General features: G+C 37.1%; 3 protein-coding genes and 1 non-coding gene across 6 annotated transcripts; 2 read left to right on the top strand and 2 right to left on the bottom strand.

Moving 5' to 3' along the window:
- The first annotated feature begins 4,550 nt into the window (after positions 1 to 4,550).
- Positions 4,551 to 4,624, top strand: TRNAN-GUU. Its single transcript has one exon. It is a non-coding gene; the product is annotated as a tRNA-Asn (tRNA).
- Positions 4,625 to 7,691: 3,067 nt separating this feature from the next.
- Positions 7,692 to 9,260, bottom strand: LOC122021340 (protein PHLOEM PROTEIN 2-LIKE A10-like). The gene has a single exon (XM_042579463.1). The coding sequence runs from the start codon at positions 9,200 to 9,202 to the stop codon at positions 8,006 to 8,008; it is 1,197 nt and encodes a 398-aa protein (XP_042435397.1). The 5' UTR covers positions 9,203 to 9,260; the 3' UTR covers positions 7,692 to 8,005.
- Positions 9,261 to 9,394: 134 nt separating this feature from the next.
- LOC122020216 (pentatricopeptide repeat-containing protein At2g29760, chloroplastic-like) lies at positions 9,395 to 12,899 on the top strand. Its single transcript, XM_042578040.1, has 2 exons — positions 9,395 to 11,733; positions 12,761 to 12,899. The coding sequence occupies exon 1, from the start codon at positions 9,651 to 9,653 to the stop codon at positions 11,727 to 11,729; it is 2,079 nt and encodes a 692-aa protein (XP_042433974.1). The 5' UTR covers positions 9,395 to 9,650; the 3' UTR covers positions 11,730 to 11,733; positions 12,761 to 12,899.
- On the bottom strand, positions 12,389 to 17,842 carry LOC122020215 (protein LONGIFOLIA 2-like). Of its 3 annotated transcripts, none has more exons than XM_042578039.1 (6): positions 17,506 to 17,842; positions 17,227 to 17,396; positions 16,796 to 16,857; positions 14,642 to 16,723; positions 13,989 to 14,139; positions 12,389 to 13,444 (listed from the first exon to the last, which is right to left on the bottom strand). In XM_042578039.1, the coding sequence occupies exons 2-6, from the start codon at positions 17,378 to 17,380 to the stop codon at positions 12,684 to 12,686; spliced, it is 3,210 nt and encodes a 1,069-aa protein (XP_042433973.1). In that variant the 5' UTR covers positions 17,381 to 17,396; positions 17,506 to 17,842; the 3' UTR covers positions 12,389 to 12,683. The 3 variants fall into 3 exon arrangements, with proteins under 3 accessions (XP_042433973.1, XP_042433971.1, XP_042433972.1); XM_042578037.1 differs by having other exon boundaries at positions 17,511 to 17,842; XM_042578038.1 differs by having other exon boundaries at positions 17,227 to 17,842.
- Between the last annotated feature and the right edge of the window lie 1,490 nt (positions 17,843 to 19,332).

Raw genomic sequence — 19,332 nt, 5'->3', positions numbered from 1 at the left:
GCTGGGAAAGGCCTGGATCGATCCACTGATCGATCCAGCTCTTGGTTTTTGCCCAAAACCAAGTCCCAAGCCTCTCAATCCAACATTCGGTCAACCTTGACCTATTAGTATATCATGCCTAGCATCTGGTCACTCCCTTGACCTGCCAGGACTCCCCACCAAGTGTCCGGTCAATCCCTTTGACCCACTTGGACTTTTCTCTTCGTGCCAAGTATCCGGTCAATCCCTTTGACCTACTTGGACTCTCACCAGATATTTGGTCAACCTTGACCCATCTGGATTTCTCTTGCCTGGCTTCACTCACCAGGACTTTCCCAATTGCCTAGCTTCACTCACTAGGTCTTTCACCTGGCTTCACTTACCAGGATTTTCCTCCTGCCTAGCTTCACTCACTAGGACTTCCCAATTGCCTAGCTTCACTCACCAAGACTTTCCAATCTGCCTAGCTTCACTCACTAGGACTTCTCTTCTGCCTGGTTTCACTCACCAGGTCTTTCACCTAGCTTCACTCACTAGGATTTTCACCTGGCTTCACTCACCAGGATTTTCTTCTGCCTAGCTTCACTCACCAGGACTTTCACCTAGCTTCACTTAATAGGATTTTCCTCACTGCCTAACTTTACTCACTAGGTCTTTCCTTCTACCTAACATCCCAGTTAGGACTTCCCAGTCAAGTATCCGGTTATCCTTGACCTACTTGACTCTTCTTCAATCAACCTTGCATTGTCAAATATCGAAACTCAAACCAAGACTCAAGCTTGGTCAACCAGGTCAACCTTGACCTGAGGGATGTTGCACCAACAGCAACACCTCATGCGCTAACCACTAGACCATCCCGAGGGGACAGTAACTATAGGCAGGGGTGGATCTACCAGGGGGTGGTGTCGGCGGTCGCCTCCCCTCACCAACAGAACCAAAAAAAAAAAAATTGGGGTTGTAAGAAACACTTCGCAAGCAATCGTAACTGCCAGAGAAAACAAACGAACGGAGACAACGAAGAGTCGAAGACAGATTCTTTTTTTTTTTTAATTTTGAACCAAGTTTCCATATATAAATTAAATTTATTTTTTTCTTTCTCTCCTCCGTTTTTTCTTTCCACGCGCTCACGAAACATCTTGCCCTTTTTTTTCTCTCTGTTGAGTGTCGACAAGCAGCAAAGCCTAGCTTTTTTTTCTCTTTACCGAGTGCTAACCAAAGAGGCAAAGCGTAAAGGTGAAGGTGTGAACTGTGAAGTCGTGAGCTGCCAATTGTCTGCTGTTGTGCGCCTGTGCCACCACCTTTCTATCGTTGTGTCGTCGCACCGCCCACCTCTTGCCGACCAACGACTCTTGCCGGCCAACAAGATCTCCGGCTAAACCCTACCGCAGAGCCGCCCAACGCAACTCGCAAGGGAGTCAACGGACAGAGTCACAAAAATTATCTCCTGTATGCCAAGTTATTTTAAAAGTACTTTTTAAATTATATAAAATTTATTAACTGTTCAAAAAAAATTGGCACGCTCAGATTGTGACCACCCCTTCATTATTGAATTCCTGGATCCGCCACTAACTATAGGAATCACAGCCCATAAGATAAGAGAGTGTGTTGGTATGAGAAAATTTGATGTTGATATTTTAATTATGCTGATCCCAGGTGTTTTTCATACTATGTTCTCAAATTATAGGGTAATTTAGATCCAACCACTAAATGGTTAGATTAATATTATACATTGGTAGTAAAAGATCGAATTCGTCATCTCAGCGGTCCCACATGATCAACCACATGATTATCTTTGAAAAGATATATCGGGAAGCTATAATTCATTAGTGCAAGAGAGTTGTTTTTCTTAATTTTATCGAAATTCAAACCCTTACATTAGGATAATAACTTTGCCTCATAATAGTTAACTTAATTCTACTGGGACATATCAATATTGTACTTTGAGACTTTAATTGGAGGAGCTAAATCACATAAAACTTGCCTCATGTAGGAACAGAACCTTCGTTCTTGATTTATGATCTCAGATTTAATCAATTGCTAATATAGCGATCAAAATTAATTTTGTCATTAAGTTGTGATCGAAAATTATAATCGGTTGCTAATTAATTTAATGACCATAATTATTAAATAGTCATTATTTTATGATCAATTAAAATTTTTGAGGGATAAATTAGCTACCGATAATTTAATCGATCATTAATTTATGATTAAAAAATTTATTGTTATTTAATGATATAATTTTATTTTGATCATTAAATCCATTGTTAATTCAGAATTTTCTTAGTGTTATTTCTCAGAATTTTCTAAGTAGCATAATTTAATAAATTAAGTAATTAATTATCATTTATTTATCATGTTAACAAATAATATTAATTTTTAGGTAATACTGATGTAAGAATGGTATCTTGCAGGGAGAAAATTTTTATTGTTATTTTTACTGTTGTATTTGTATTATATATCCTAGAGTTTAGGCATATTCTGATAGCTTAGTACTGGGATTGACAATGGTAGGTTTTATACTTTTCAGTTTGATGACCATCATTGTTATTTTGTGATTATAGGATATTATTATATTTTATCGGATGAGTAGGATGCTATAGGAAAACAATTTTTATTGTTGGATTTGCTTAGTGATTGGGCATACAGATATATAACTTTTTTGGGTGATAGAATATTATAGGTATATAGATATATATATATTTTTACAAATATATACTCATATAAATAATATATTCGATAGTTTGTTAATATTTTATTTATTATTTTTTTATCTCTTTAATTTGGTATTTTATTTATTTTTTTTAGATGATGTTCATTTATTTTTGGTACGGTGCTAACAGCAGTTAATTTAACTTAATGATGGAATTTATAATCGGTCACTATTTTAACGATCAACTCTAATATCCATTGTACATTTATGAACGCAAATTTAATCAGTCACTAATATAATTGATCAAAATTAATTTCATCTTAAAGTTGTGATTAAAAATTATAATAGGTCATTAATTTAATAATTATAGTCACTAAATACTCATTATTTTATACTAATTACGACAGAAACAAGTTCCCCGATCTATTACAATGTTCGTTAATTATAATTGGCCACTAATTTAATAATCATAATTATTAAACACTCATTATAAGATCCTTAGTTAATTTACCATCTATTGCAATGTTCGACTGTAAATTCATGATGAAATTTATTTCAATCGCTATATTAGCAACTGGTAATTTAATCGCTAATTTTAGATAAAAAAAATTTATTCAATCACTTTTAATGATAAAATTTTATGTCGATAGTTAAATCGGTCGTTAATTCAAGTTTTCTTGTATTGTTATTTCTCAGTCGCAGAGAGCATGATCCGACCCCTAATAACGCCCGCACCCAAAAGATCTAGAGATCACAATCCTAAATACCTCAGACATATCGAAGAGACCTAGATGTTCTCAAAACAACCGGTGCTATTCCTCACAACACGACAACCTAAATATCTTGTAACCTCACTAATAATTTTAGTTTTGCTATTTATTTTTATGACATATAGATACACTGTAAGAATGCAAGTCAATATTGAGCACTGAATTCAATGATTTAAAGGAAACTCTTAATAGGTAATATATGTTTTATTAAATTTATTTTATAAATTAAATAATTAGTTGTCGTTTACCTATGTTGTTAACCAACAATATTATTTTTTAGTTAATACATCCATGAACTTTGTAAGAAGATAACTTTTATTACTATTTTTATAGTTGTATTTTGCAAATAGTCTAGTATTAAGATTTACAATACTAGGTTTGATCGTTTTCAATTTGTGGTTATAAGGTATTATAATAGCACTTAATATAGAAGAGTAGGACATTATAGTAAAACAACTTCTAGTGACTTTTTTGTTGTTGGATTTGCTAGAGCTTGGGCATAGCTCTTTTGTGGTAATATAATAGTATAGTATTTATAGATAGATAGGTACTCGTACAAATATATACTCTTATAATATAAATACATATATTTGATAGTTTGTTAATATTTTGTAGAAAACTTTTTTTCATATTGTTAATTTGGTGCATTTATTAATGTTTCATTATTCATTTATTTTTAGCACGATAATTCATAAACTTCATTAGTTCATTAACTAGATACATTATTATGAATATTAGTGTGTACTTAGTGTTTCATTACATTCTTGGAACAATCTAATTTAACAATTGAATACATTGATCATTAATTAGTGATCAATTTTAAAATTGATTGCTAATTTAACATCGAATTTCACAATCTAACGCTAATTTAATAATAAAATTTATAATTGATGGATATTTATTTAATGATCGAAATCTGCCTCTTAATTTACAACTCCATGATTCCTACAGGGTAAAAAGTGTACAATGTAGGCAGCAGGCCAAGACATTTTATAGTTAATTTTAAAAGTTGTCATTTAATAAACTTGAAATTATGATAAGTAATTTGCTAATTATTAAGTTTGTCAATGCAAATTTTTTAAAACCAAATATCACTACCTAAATTCTATTTTTATTAGACAATTAATACAAAAAACTAAAGCATAATGTCTGCTGGAATAGCTCAGTTGGTTAGAGCGTGTGGCTGTTAACCACAAGGTCGGAGGTTCAAGCCCTCCTTCTAGCGAGTTTTTAATTATTTTTTTCCTAATAAAAGTTATCTCCAGCATACGAAGTTTAATGATACTCAGAAGCTCTTCTAACACTGCAAACTTTTCTAGCGATTTTTTAATTATTTTTTTCCTAATAAAAGTTATCTCATACGAAAAGTTTAATGATACTCAGAAGCTCTTCTAACACTGCAAACTTCTAGCGATTTTTTTATTATTTATTTCCTAATAGATGGAGTAAGGGAAGATTCATTAACGGAAGAGAAAAGGAGAGGAACAGGGGTATAATCGAGTTGAGTCAAACTCTTGAATGTTTGAATTTGCCTCGTTTATAATCGAGCCGAGCTCAAGCTTTATTTAACGAATATATTCATGGCTCACGAGCTTATTCGAATTTTTATCGAGCCTAAACGAGCTTAATAAATATAAATTATAAATTTAAATATTCATTAAAAACTAAATTTTATATTTAAAAAAAATTATAATATTCTTGTTAAAATTTATAATTTTATTTTAATAAATAAATTTAATATATTTGTCTATATTTTTCATAAGTAGAGTGTAAAATATATAAATTTAATATCAAAATTATTATTATTTTTATTTAAAAATTGATTTATGAGCTTTACAAACATGTTCACTAGCTAACGAGTCGAATATTATGAAGCTTGAGCTTGGTTTGTTTATCTTAACGAGTCTCATTAAACGAGCTCAAACGAGCTTTTATCGAATCGAGCTTCGAATATCTCACGAGCAGCTTGGCCCATTTACGCCCCTAGAGGGGAAGTAAAATATTTAACTTCTCCTTATTTGGGAGGGAGAGAAAGTTCATTAACATAACATGTGTTACTTTGTTTGGGAGAAAAGGAAGGAAAATGAAGGTTAAATAGTTAAATTACAAAAAATATCCTTACCTTTTAAATTAGACATTTTTCATAATATTAATATTTCTTTTATAAATATAAATTAGATATTTTTAATAATAAAATTAATTTTTTATATTATCATTTAAGTTATTTATTTTTTAATAAAAAATTAATCTTTTTATACTATTCATAATAAAATAATAAATTATCGATAATTAAATAATTAAATGAGAAATAATGATTTAGAAACCCTAAATAAAAAAATTTAAAAGATAACGCTGATAACGAGAATTTCTATTCTTTACAAACTTATTAAATTTTGATAGAAAAATTAAAAAATAATAGATATCCTTTTAAATTTTAATGACAAAAATGATTTCTCCCTTCAATTCAGTTAGAAGATGTGTCGAAGCCCCTCCTCTAATGAACGGGCAACAAGAGAGCTATGAAGAAGGCGAGAAAATTGATCTCCGACAACATAGTAAAATTAAAAATTGAAACATTTCTTAAACTATTAAGAACAGGGATAAAATTGAAATAAAAAATCTTTTATTTTCCCTTCCCCTTCCTTATACCTCAATTTGGGGTGTAAGAAAATCTCTTTTTCCATGAATAATGAAGGTTAAAACTTACCCTTCCTTACCTTTCCTTCCCTTTCCTCATTCCTTCTCAAACAAGGTTCAAAATTTCCTTTATCCTTATTTCCCCTTCCTTCCCCTTCCCCTTCCCTCACCTCCTCCCTAACAGACCGTTAAAAGTTATCTCCAGCATACGAAAAGTTTAATGATACTCAGAAGCTTTCTAACACTGCAAAGTGAGCAAATCAGTTTTTATGTATAAAAATTATTTCCAGTACATAAAATGTTTATTGATACTCAGATACTCTTCTACCATTGCCGCAATTTTGCAAAGTGAACGAGATAATTTTCAGAAGAAACAAAACACAAAAAAGGGCATGTTCAAACTAATTTTCAAAAACCAACTGATATGAAGTCCAAAAACTGAAGATTACACAGTTCGATCACTGAAAGAATAAAAAAGTAGTACAAAAAAAAAAAAAAACTGTGGAAAGACATTGATAACGGGAGAGACGAGTACTCTGTTCATTGGATATGCCACTGCAAGTAACAACAGTTTGATCATTTGTATGGACACAGCACTTATTTTGTCCAAACAAAACATTGAAAAACAAGAGTAAAATTCCAACGCTCATTTTGAACTGACACAGGATGAACATTTGATCCTTTGATTTGATCTATCTTGTGAAAATCTCCTCCTAAAACAATTCTTGAATCAGAAAAAGAGGCTTATATTCAGCAACCACATACCTGTAATAGTTCTTCAATGACATCCTCCATTGTGACTCGCGATTGAACACACTGGAGCTCTCCAGTTCTGTCAGTGCAATGGCAACTGCTCTTGCATGGCGTCCTCCGCCACGCCGGGTTGAACAATCTCTGAACATTCTCTATTGCAAGCGATGAACTCTTAGTGAAGCTTTCAGTCAGCTTCTGTTACAATATAATATCGACTAGAGTTGATCATAGATTGTATTGTCTATATTATAATAGCTACAATCCATAACTGCCGCAATATAATACTATTAGTATTGATTAGAATCGGAAGTATTCATTTGTAACCGCGATAAAACATAATTATTACAACCATGTCAAAAAAAATATTTTCAAAAATAAAAATAGATTGAAACAGGATAAAGTGTTGTTTTGATAATAAATGAAAAAGGCACAGCTTTTTTTGACTATTCCAATAAAATAAGAGCGCACTTTTGTTTTTTATCCAAATTCTTTCCGGCAGCAAACCATGTACTCCAAGAAGAAAGACATCTGAAATGAGATCCTCAAATTTTTTTACCTTGTGATATGCTATCCAGGAAGTGTCCATAGGTATACATCTGAAATGGTATCCTGATAGTGTCATGCCTTCAGTGTTAGGAAAAAAACAAAGGATACACTGATTATTTGAGCAACACCAAAATATCTATCGAGCTGTAATCTCTGATAAATTCACAGAAATCACACAGCAAGTAAACATACTCTCTGGGATTTCTCAAATAGAACTCTAATGCCAGTGAAGGAACATAATATATTAAGATTTATTTAACATCTTGACTTTTTTAGTTAAAAGAGTAATGTGAAATAGAACTATTAAAGGATGACTTAAAACTGTAAAAACAAAATCAGGGGAGCACATATAAATGTCAGCAAAGACAAACAGGGAACGATATGTTTCAACAAGGATTATGAATACAAAGTACATCCATTGAAGCCTTTTCAAATTATTGAATGTGTCTTCCATATATACATCTCGACATCAATCATCACCAGCCACTTCTACTACATACTTTGAGCATCTAATAGATTACAGATAAGAGCATTTTTTTTTTAATTCCTTCTGTATGTATATATAATGAGTGTTTAGAAGTATCACCCCTATCAGATTGGAATACTCACAGGTATGGAAAGCTGCCTTCTTTATATCAGTGCATAAAAATCCTTACTGAACTCCAAGATATCAGTTACCAACCAAATCTGAGGTAAGAATTGGCATCCTCATGTAAATATGCAGGCACAAGCAGAGGCATACAGCAATAATGATAATCGACCTGGCGCTTAAATGCCTCAAAACTTCCAAACCCCGTATCAACTCCTCTTTAACACCATTAGCTCCTCTTCTGGAAGCATCAGACATCTTCCATAGGACAAAGTCAAGGAATGACCTGACAGTCTCAAAGGTTATCCTCCCTGTGACATCAAGAACGAACCTCCTGTTGCCTGGCACAGACAATGTGGATGTTATTTGATCCACCCAGCCACCACCATCCTCGATCAATGTAAAACTCCTTGCGAGTTCCGCGCCAGATTTCTCCTCAAGTTTGGAACTTTCTGTTTTGTTTCCATGAGAGGAGGAATTCGAACTCGTCAGAACCTTGTGGGAAGTCTTGACAAGGGTTTGGACTGCTCCATTGCACACTGAAACCAGCATGTCCTTCATCTTAGCCTCGTGGATGGGGTTGGTGAGCCCGGAGAAGAACTCATCAAAGGCGTTGATTTCCATCGTTTTTTCGAGGTACACGGTGACGGCTGTGCTCACGAAGAGTTGAACGCAATTTCCAATGAGCTCTCTAGATTCGTCACGGCACATCAATTGCACCAAGCGCGGCACCGCCTGCGAGTCCAATCCTTCTTCGCCGTCGCTCGATTCGCTTTGATAGAACCCCATCACGAGACCCCTCGCAAAGCTCCCGGCCATCACAGATACAAGCCCGGATCCAGAGGCGGAGAACAGCCTGTCCATGATCCGATCCGTGAATCTTGCTCCATCCCTGGGCTCTGAAATGGGAGGATAGGCCGAATGTTCGCTGAACTGGATACCTCTCGCGATTCCCGTCGTTAGGGCTTCCGAAACCCTAGAAACGGAATCCGAGAACTCGTCGGAGCGGACGATCTTAGTGATCTGCTTCAGGCTGGAGGGGAGATCGGTGGAATCGGAGCGAAGGAAGCGGGTGAGATCAGACGATACGAGAGAGACAGCCTCTGCGGTGGAGGCTGCTGCGTCTGCGGCGGCGGAGAGAGCGGCGAGCACGCGAGAGAGCTTCCTGCGGCCCCGCGCGACGGAGGGGAGATGGTAGATCCTGTATGCGCCGTAGGCGGAGACGGCGGAGGCGAGGGCTAGGAGGATCCACCGCCGGCGGCGGAGGCGGATGCCCATATCGGATGAAGTTGGAAGGTTGGCGACGGAGACCACCAATTCTATTGGATTCCGATTTGACGGAGTATTGCGACCACGAGATTTTATTTATTGCAGTCAAAACTCAACTATATTTTGCAAATAGAAATATTTCAGGGGGGCTTAAATGAAATTATACATATAATCTTAAAAGCCACTGCTCTCTTCCGCCGCCTTTGAACTTCTTGCTCCACCTCCGCCGGTGCCCCTGTCATACATCCACCTCGCAGTCCGCCTGCTACTCCCCTTCGCCCCCCAGTTCGCCGGACTCATCCTCCTTCTCCGTTCTCCGCCGCATTTCTCCGATCTCCCTTCAAACACCACTGCCCAAGTCTTCGTCCAACGTGTGCCAACGGGACTACCTCCTCCTGCCTACCGGTCACTGTCGCCGGCCGGATACGACCATAGTCCTTATCTTCTATAAGGTCACATGACCAGCAGACTTCCAGTTTGGAATCTCCCACACAATGTTTGCCTCAGGTTCCTCGATTCTTATATCCGCTTGGGACAGTTGGACCGCGCCAGAGATCTGTTGGATAAAATTCCCCACCCTCATTTGCCCTCATTGACCATCTTGATCTCAGCCTTCACAAGGCGCAACCTTCCCAAAGAATCCATTAGGCTTTACCAGCGGCTCCGAGAAACCAAAGACCTCAAGCCCGATCGACTTGTTCTTCTTTCCGTCGCGAAGGCATGCGCCTGTTCGTTGGACCCTGTAGAAGCCAAAGGATTGCATGAGGAGGCTATCAAGTTTGGTCTCGCCTCGGACCTTCTCTTAGGTAATGCCATGATTAATATGTATGGGAAATGTGGATCCCATCAGGGTTCGAGGAAGGTGTTTGATGATATGCCGATTAAGGATGTGATCTCTTGGACTTCGCTCATTTCAGCTTATTTGACTTGTAGGATGCCAACGGTAGCTTTAAGTGTCTTCCGTGATATGCTTCATGGTGGAGTTGATCCGAATTCATTCACTCTGTCTACAGCCCTTCGTGTTTGTTCAGAGTTGAAGGCCCTGGGTTTTGGAAGAGAAATTCACAGTTTTGCACTGCGAAAGGGTTTTGAAGACGATGTATTTGTAGGGAGTGGACTGGTGGATTTGTATGCTAATTGCTCGAGTATTAGACAAGCTAGGAGTATTTTCAATAGAGTCCCTAACAAAGATTCAGTTTCATGGATCGTGATGTTGACAGCTTATTTTGCTGATGGGGACTGTGAAGAGGCTATGAAGCTCTTTGAACTGATGAGATATCAAGGAGTTGCTACCAGCTCTGCTTCATGGAATTGCATGATAAGTGGGTTTGCACAGAATGGAATTCCTGAACAAACGATTAGATTGCTACATGAGATGCAACATTCAGGGTTCAAGCCAAACCATATTACACTGATTAGCATGCTTCCAGTTTGTGCATTCATCGAGAATCTAAGGAAAGGTAGAGAAATCCATGGATACGTTTACCGCCACTGGTTTGTGGAGGATTTAACGGTGTCAACAGCTTTGATACTAATGTATGGCAAGTGTGGAGACTTGGATAAGGCCAGGCATGTCTTCAACCATATGCATAGGAAGGACACAGTTGCATGGAACACAATGATCTTGACGAATTCAATGCATGGTTGCGGTGAGGATGCATTGTCAGTTTTCCATCAAATGCTCAAATGTGGTGTCAAGCCTAATTCAGTCACATTTACAGTTGTTTTGACTGGCTGCAGTCATTCACAGTTGGTTGTTGAAGGAAAGTCAATTTTTCATTCTATGAGTAAGGATCATGGGCTTCAGCCTGATGCCGATCACTATGCCTGCATGGTAGATGTCCTCGGCCGCTCTGGTCATCTTGAAGAGGCATATGAACTGATTCAAAACATGCCCATGCAACCTACGGTGGGTGCATGGGGAGCATTACTTGCTTCATGCAGAGTGTATAAAAATGTGGAGTTAGCAAAAATTGCTGCGGCACATTTGTTTGAAATCGAACCTGAGAATCCTGGGAATTATGTGTTGTTGTCAAACATACTAGTGTCCGCCAAGATGTGGGATGAGGCTTCCAGCGTTAGGGTTATAATGAGGGATAGAATGCGGGATAGAGGTGTCACCAAAGTACCAGGGTGCACTTGGGTTCAAGTAAGGGACAAGGTTTACACTTTCGTCAAAGGTGATGACAAGAACCCTCACCGAGAGGCAATATATGGTTTTCTGAAAGATATCAGGGAGAAGATGAGGTTTGATGGCTATCTTCCTGATACTGAATATGTTCTGCAAGATGTAGCTGAAGAGGAAAAAGAGGAGTTGCTGTGCAGTCACAGTGAGAAACTTGCGGTTGCATTCGGCGTCCTAAATGTGAGCAGCGAATCGGTCATTCGGGTGTTCAAGAACTTGAGAATATGTGGAGACTGCCACAATACTATCAAATTCGTGGCTAAGGTTACAGGATTACAGATAATTGTGAGAGACAATGTGAGGTTTCATCATTTTAGAGATGGAAACTGTTCGTGCAAGGATTTGTGGTGATTTTGTAAGTTTTTTGGCCTAAATTATTTTCATAAATGCATTTTTTTTTTGGCAGATTCACATGTTTTTGTTACAAGAAACTGTATGTACATCTAGAACAACTGGTTATATTAATATGGTTCATGTCCCCTGATCAACTGGTTATAAGTCATATGGTTCATGTCCTCCCTAACAGCAGAGCAGCAATTAGTTTCAAGATTGGAGTTGACAAAAGATTTACACTGATTAGATGCCAAAAAGGATTCATTGTTTGATGGATGATGAAGAAAAGGCAAGAAGAAGAGATTAGAGATTTAGAGATTATACTAAAGGAAGTTATTGATAAGCCTCGTTATCTCACGCAGCTCTAAACTACATTTCCACGGATGGTACACAGAACATGCTCGGTTTCTCAAATTTGGTTGTGCATGCACTATTTGAGAAATCCTATGTATGTGAAAATTTTCATTGGAAATCCATAATTTTTTTTTATTTATATGTTAACAGAGTAAATGTTAAGGTTTTAATAATAGGTTTGAATTTTCTTCTTGAATTATAAATCATCATGTAAGTATCTACATCTTCAAATCTATCATTATAAGTCAGAGAATTGTTTCAAACTATAAAGGAATAGAGTGACTACATTATTTGTTAATGGAAGTTTTCTTTCTTGCAAATCCTTTTACCAACCACTATGTAACTTTGTTCACAGTTCCACATATATGCAAATACTTTTAAGGGATAGAAACAAAAAAAGAAGATTAGGATAAAAAAGAAATAGAAAATATTAAGCTAGAACTTATACATCCCATCAATCTAAAGCATACCCGATGCATCAGATGTTTGGGATATTCACCTTGCCATGAGATGTTTTTTGCTTTCATTAAAATTTGATAACAAGCACTATCTTAGGCTTATCTAGCAAATGTGCCTGCATCTTCAGCTAGCCTTGACTTGCAAGCTAAATGCATCCATTCAATGAAGAACTTCATCAAGCAGATTCTCAATCAGGTCTCTAAATATCAACCTCTCAATGCTTATCCCTATTTCAGGTAACCCTTCACAGAAGCCCGTCCACCCCTCCAATTGCTGTAGCATATCTTCACTTGAGATTGAAGTAGTAGCATCTACACAGCTTCTGGCAGAGGAACTCCTGGCTTTGAGACGCTCAATATCATCACACAGTTCCTTTGCCAAGCACTGTCCACTGGGGAACTTGGGAATCAGGTTCCAATGCAATAGTGATAATTGAGCTTCTGGACCACTCAGCTTGAGCTTCTGTTTTAGTAGTTCATTCACTAGATCAAATAACAACTTGCGATTTAGCTTTTCAAGATCAGATCTCAGCTGACAAGTGCTTTCCTTGATGCATTCAGGCGTGGTCTGCCAGTGCGATTTTGTTCTCTCTAACACAAAGAATAATTCAGGATTTATTAGGTGTGAAGAAGGGCAGAGTTGGATTGGATTTTCGGTCACCAACTTGGAAGTTAAATCTTTCATCAAAATGCCAGATGCCAGTAGTGTCTCATACACAAAGCGATGGTCTGGGCACTTTGTCTCACACAATGAAGAAATATGATCAGTTTTGGAAGCTCCATCATCATCCTCTGGGCTTAGCTGTCTGAGCTTCTGAATCAACTTGTCAACTTTCTCGAGCCTCTTGTGACTGTATCTGGCTTTCAGGTTTTGTGATGGAATGTCATGCATGTCACTAGCAGAAGTCTGGATATCATCATCTGTCATCAATTAGGAGGTTTTATTCATGTCCAAATAATACATTGATGGTCAATAAAAGGAATCTGGTTGAAGCTCAGAGAAATATTTCTTAGTTTATTTAGTAGAATGTTGACAGGTTGATCCTGACATTATAGTTGCTAGTAGAAACAGTTCTTAAACATACGTAGATGCCATAGTATGCAAGTTGGAGGGATTTATGAAGGGTAATCAATTGCTAGTAAGAATAGTGCTTATGCATATATAGGTGTTGTATGGTACAAGTTAGAAAGATTTTATGAAGGCTAATCAATGTTATTTTTGTGCTACCTACTACAGTAAATAAATTCCCAAGAGTGCCTTAAGACCTTGATCTCAAGGTTAGTTGGCCAGTTAGTTGTCTAGTAATCCTTAAGTGGCTGCAACAAATGAAGAACATGATTGAAGAAAGATATTTGCAATTAAGGATCGTTCAGAGGCAGTATGTGACCCATTTCTAGGATCGATTCATAGTAAATGTAACAAATGATGAAGAAAACAAGAGAGCGCCTGCTGAAAGAGCCTTACCTCCAACTTCATTAGGAAGTCCTTCCATTGGCAAAACAGGTAGATCATCTCGATGCACTGAAATATCTAAAACAGAGATTGGACTTGACTGCTTGGTAGAAATTTCTACAGGTTTACTTGAAACTTGTTGATTTGAACCACATGAGAACTTCTGAAATCATATAAATGAACAATTATCAGTTTCAGAGGAACTATGCTAAATAGGAGCTGCATCAAACATTTTGCATTGTAAGTCTAAATATTTGTAGGAACATTTAAAAAAAAAAAACAAAATGATCACCTATGATGTTATGTTCAACCCAATAAAGTAACTCATAATATCAATGTTACTCAACCACAAATAAAGTCATTTCAGGCTCATTCTTCAGCAAACTATTGCTGCTAGGATGGCAATTTAGATTCCTGGCTTATAAATGAATCATGTCTCATTGAGTCGTGACAAGTTCAGTATAAACTTGAACTCAATTTGGTTAATACACATGTTAAAATCTATAAAGCCTTGCATGTCACTCTTGTATCTTGTCCCACAAGGTTATGGGTTGGGTTAAACGGGCTGTGACAACTTTTGTCAAACCCTGATTGCTGGTGTTTCTTGTTACTTTTGTGACATGAACTGATGATTAAACTGGAGTATCAAAATGAAATTCTCATACCGTATAATTGGAGGATGATAACGAATAACTTTCCGTGCTTCTAGATGGACTGGAAATATCTTGCTGAGAAGATGGCAATTTTAGCTCTACAGACCAGTCCATCTGTGATGCACGGCTACCATTACTATCTGATATCACAGAGATTTCATCTGCCTGGTGACTCAAATTTATTGCTTCACGACAAGTATCATTGAACTGATGAGCATTTACTTGCGAATGAGCTGGTTTTTGTCTGAGCCTGTTTCTAGGCAATACTGATCCTGAATATCTATTGGCAGAATGTTTCTGGAGATTCTCCAATTTTGGAACTGGAAGGTTTTGTCCATCTTGGTTTTCAATCTTTTTCTTCTGTAATCTTGTATGAATAGAATTCAAGCTTTTTACTGAACTTCTTGAAACTTGTGCCATGCTCACACCAGTATTTTGCGAACATTTGTGCTCCATCCTGCCCTTTGCGATCGAGGAAGGAGATTCAGAATTAGGTTGTTCCCTGAAACTGCGCTTAGGACTTCTGTCTTTTACCATTTCAACACTAGTCGAAGATGTCTTCTTATTAGCAGGATCATGCATACGTAACCTCCTAAGAGATCTTATGTGCTCTAAAGGGATAGCTGAATTGGAAGAGAGCTCTGATCTAGTGACAGATGTTGAGGGCTTCATAATCACTATGGGAGACTCAAAAGCTCTTGGAGAGTTGCTTCCTTTTGGCACTGAGGTCACTGTACTAGTGGTGATTTGCTTGTATCCAGCATCTACTGTTCTTGCATTCCTATAATTCCCACTTGGAGTGCTACAAACTGGAGCTGTTGAAGTCTGTCCATCTTCCATCTTTGGTGAATGGCCCTTTGTGTGAATGGAATCTATTACTTGTTTAAGAGCCCTTAGGTCCTTATTGGACTTCTTGAACTCAAGCTCTGTCAACCTTGCCTCAATTTCTCTATAGACATATCCAGGCTGCTGCTTCATGTGATCCACCCTTTTTCCGACCATCATTTCAAGATGCCTCCTAGGAGTTGTTTCTTCAAGTAGCCTTGGTGTTGCATCAGGAATTCTGAATTGTGGACTGGTTGGTTCCCTGATGAAACTTTTACAAGCATTATCCTGACTGATGGTGGATGTGTCGGAGATGCAAAAACCATTCTTCTGCCTATTTAAGCCACTATAGTCTTTGCCTCCATCTGTTTTTGTCAGGTTCAGCTGCTCCTTGTCGAAGTTTGGCATTGTTTCTACTCCCATGAGCTTCGCAACTAAGCTTGACGAGCACTTATGATGTGTCATTTCTTGCTGACGATCTAAACCCTTGGAAGCTCTCCCATGGATGATAGTTCGGTCTAGATTGTCCATAATTGAATTTTGTTTTGTGTCAAAAGTATTGAGCCTTCTGAGCAAGCTTACCCTGCTATCTAATGATAATCTTGGGCATTCTCTCAGCTTGGATGTGGACATATTGCCATCTTTTGAGTTCAGAAAGGAATTTGACTCTCTTCCATCAAAGGAGAATCTTGGAGATCCCTTTGATACTGGATTGGAAGTGCTGTTCATCGGACATTGCTTTCTTGGTGATGCATTAGCTTCTAAAAAGTACTCAGGTGCACTTTTGAACTTGTCCAGCATCTGAAAAGATCGATTCAGATCAACCGAAATTTGTGATTTTCCTTCAGTTCTGGTTCTATATGATGCATCCTTTAACTTTGAAATTCTATTTGATAGTGGAGAATCTTTTTGATCAGACACATAGTGCCTCATTTCCTCTGTGATTAAGGTTTTTACCGGTAGGCCCTGAGAATTCTTGTTGATGGATTCTTTTACTGCTTCTCTGAGATCAAAAGACTGGCTGCCAAATTGAATCGGTGAGTTTGTCAGCTCATTTTTAGGCTTATAATGTGTTTGTTTCACATCAGACTCATTCTTTGACTTTGATGAACTCTTTGTGAATCTCTCTGCATATATACTTCGTTTAACAGGTGAAAAATCTTTCGGGGTTGACTTGTCACAATCAATAGAAGAAAATGATGAATAGGATGATGAAGAAAATGAAGTCTTTGATGATTCCATTGAGAAGTTTTTGCTGAGTTTCTTCTCCTGAAAATAGAATAAGGATCATAAATACATAAAAGTAGCATATAAATTTGGATAAGGTTTAATGAAACATACCTGCAAATTATGAGAACTTGTGCCATGATCTGACCGAATCTTTCTGCTATCATGAATCTGTCCTGAAGGTATTCAATAGCTTCAGAGTTTATACCATGGAAATCAAAAACGCAACAAAATTTTGATCTAAATGTTCATAACTTCATATAAGCTATATACTTGATATAGTTTTCATAGATTGTGATTCATAGCATGTCTGAAAAAGTGAATATGAATGCAATACTGGTTGCAGTAATTCAGGAACTCTGATACCGAAAATGAAGTGATATATTGCATTCTGAATAGCTGAAAAAGAGAATATGAATGCAATGCTTGAGTTTATTTATATACTTTTCTGTTGTTGGATTTCAGTGATTCAGAAACTCTCATACCAGAAACAATATTTCTAAAGCTACAACTAGAAATGCTGCAGCAGATAACAAAAGTGGTACCTGGAGACACAGTTCTACTGCTGTTACCACTGTTGCTCCTCCCAACCAGAAGATGTTGCCGATCAAAAATTTGGAAGATACCAGACATACATCCTATTTGCTTCTGCAACTCCGGGTTCTCATCAGCCAACCTGTGCAGAAACTTTTGGGGCATCTTTCAATGCTGAAGCCTAGTTTTCACCAAAAATGTTGGCTTTTTAACAGAGGTGGAAACTCACGGTATCATAGATCGGATTGATGCAGAAACAAGTTGCGAGAAGAAATTGACAGATGGAGAACCTTACTGTGAAAGTCTTATTTCCAGGAACTGTTTCCAATTGTTTCATGGGGATGGATCACAAGATCAGCAGTAGAACCATCACTTCCACTGTAGCTAAAAGTGACCTCTAGCTTCATATCAAGATAAAGGAAACACCGAGCTCTCAAGCTTCACTATCAAGGAGTATCAAGACAGTGAAAGAATGAAGTTGAGGAATTCGTCAGATGATGGAATGGTAACCTAGAAGCCACCTCTCAGTGTACCAAGATCAGCAAGTCAAAAAAGGCTGCCAATGGGATTTAACGTGTGGAAGGTGATGCTGTAAGCCTAGGGGCATTCTTTTCCTCTACTCCGTCCTTGTCCACGGCTATGGAGGGAAAATGAGGACATGAAGAAGGAAAATAAACAACTGTTTGGGGACACGAGATGGACCCAATGAAAGATCCGAGAAGTGACACGACAGAAAAAGGAGGGTTGGTTGTTGGGTTTGTGATCCCAAAAGATGCTCAAAGACCAACAAAGTAGCTTGGGATGAGGAAAAACTCAGATGCATTAATGGTGATACTTTTATTTTTAGTGGATCAGAAGTCTTCTGGTATTTCCTTCCTCTTACCCATGTGCCAGCCATGTTTCTTAAAGTAGCCTCAGAAATTTAGTTATCAATGTTCATTGTCAACTAATCATTAATTTTTACATCTGATGAGCAAGAAGAGCAATGTCAAAGTTCATTACTGGAGTAGAGGAAATTGATCACGGTTGATGTGGCTGAGCATGACTACGCTCCTTTATCGGTCATATAAATTGGTAAAATTGCCTCTTAAACTATATTATCTCTGAATGTCAGCACATGCAAAGTGAAATACAAGAGAAAAATATATATGTATGGGTCAAGATCCATTGGAACAATATCTTACAGGTAGGACGTTGACTTTATCCTAGTGTTTAGAGAGACCAATTCCAATTCATATTCATACGAGATGTTTTCAAAAATAATTACTGCGAGATGATATTTAGATTCCTAAGATCAAGTTATAATATCTCTTGTAGAAAAAAAGACAACTCTCAGAAACTCATGCAGAGAAGGAGAGTAATTATCAGTTTGAGAAGAAGGTAAAAAAAGAACTTTCAAAAGGAAATTTTTATTAAAAATATAAGATAATCTCTCTCAATATTTAAATAGGACTTTTATATAGACCATGATATAAGATTTAAATAAAGAAAAATAATAATAATTAACAGATCCTTAAAAGAAAGTATAAATAATTAACAGATATTAATTTTAATCTTAGCAAAAAGAAAATATATCTTTTATCTTAAAAGTAAAGTGCATAACTAACGAACTTAATTTAAAATAGAACGTGGATCAAGATAAATTCTCTCCTATAAATATTAGTTCAGATCTCCTGGACCGCCTACCCTGGTCCCCTCCTAGTCTTGTCCAAAATGACACACCTCAGATGTTATTTTATTTACGTCCAAACTTCTCTAAAAAAAAAGTCATGTGGCCCATTTCAAAACACAAAATGCAACTCCATGACCCGTGACGACCCAACGCCGACCGAACGAGTTCGGACCGACCTGCAACCTCTCACGATGATCCAAGTTCCAACGATGCCTGAACACAATCCAACCATCTTGGTTTCTATCCTCCAAAGCTCAAAGAAATTTGAGTGTAAATGAAACGACATCCGAAGTGTGTCGTTTTGGATAGGACCGGGAGGGAACCAAGGTAGGTGGTCCAAGAGATCCGAACTATATAAATACCAAGAATATCAAAATTACCCTAAATATCTTAAAAATAAAAATTAACAAAAAGCCTTGAAAGAGATTTAAATGGTAGAATTTGG

The sequence above is a fragment of the Zingiber officinale genome, chromosome 9A (genome assembly GCF_018446385.1).
Source record: "Zingiber officinale cultivar Zhangliang chromosome 9A, Zo_v1.1, whole genome shotgun sequence".
In the NCBI taxonomy this organism is placed as follows: domain Eukaryota; kingdom Viridiplantae; phylum Streptophyta; class Magnoliopsida; order Zingiberales; family Zingiberaceae; genus Zingiber; species Zingiber officinale.
The sequence above is the reverse complement of the archived record's forward strand: the minus strand, read 5'-3'. Positions and strand labels throughout refer to the sequence as shown.

Bases quoted from the DNA above. Each gene is read 5' to 3' on its own strand.
- LOC122021340 (XM_042579463.1), bottom strand. From the start codon at position 9,202: ATGGGCATCCGCCTCCGCCGCCGGCGGTGGATCCTCCTAGCCCTCGCC.
- LOC122020216 (XM_042578040.1), top strand. From the start codon at position 9,651: ATGACCAGCAGACTTCCAGTTTGGAATCTCCCACACAATGTTTGCCTC.
- LOC122020215 (XM_042578038.1), bottom strand. From the start codon at position 17,380: ATGCCCCAAAAGTTTCTGCACAGGTTGGCTGATGAGAACCCGGAGTTG. The intron at 16,724-16,795 runs GTATGTTTCATT...TTCTATTTTCAG, and splicing joins CAAGTTCTCATAATTTGCAG to GAGAAGAAACTCAGCAAAAA. The intron at 13,445-13,988 runs GTAAGGCTCTTT...AATTGATGACAG, and splicing joins ACTTCCTAATGAAGTTGGAG to ATGATGATATCCAGACTTCT.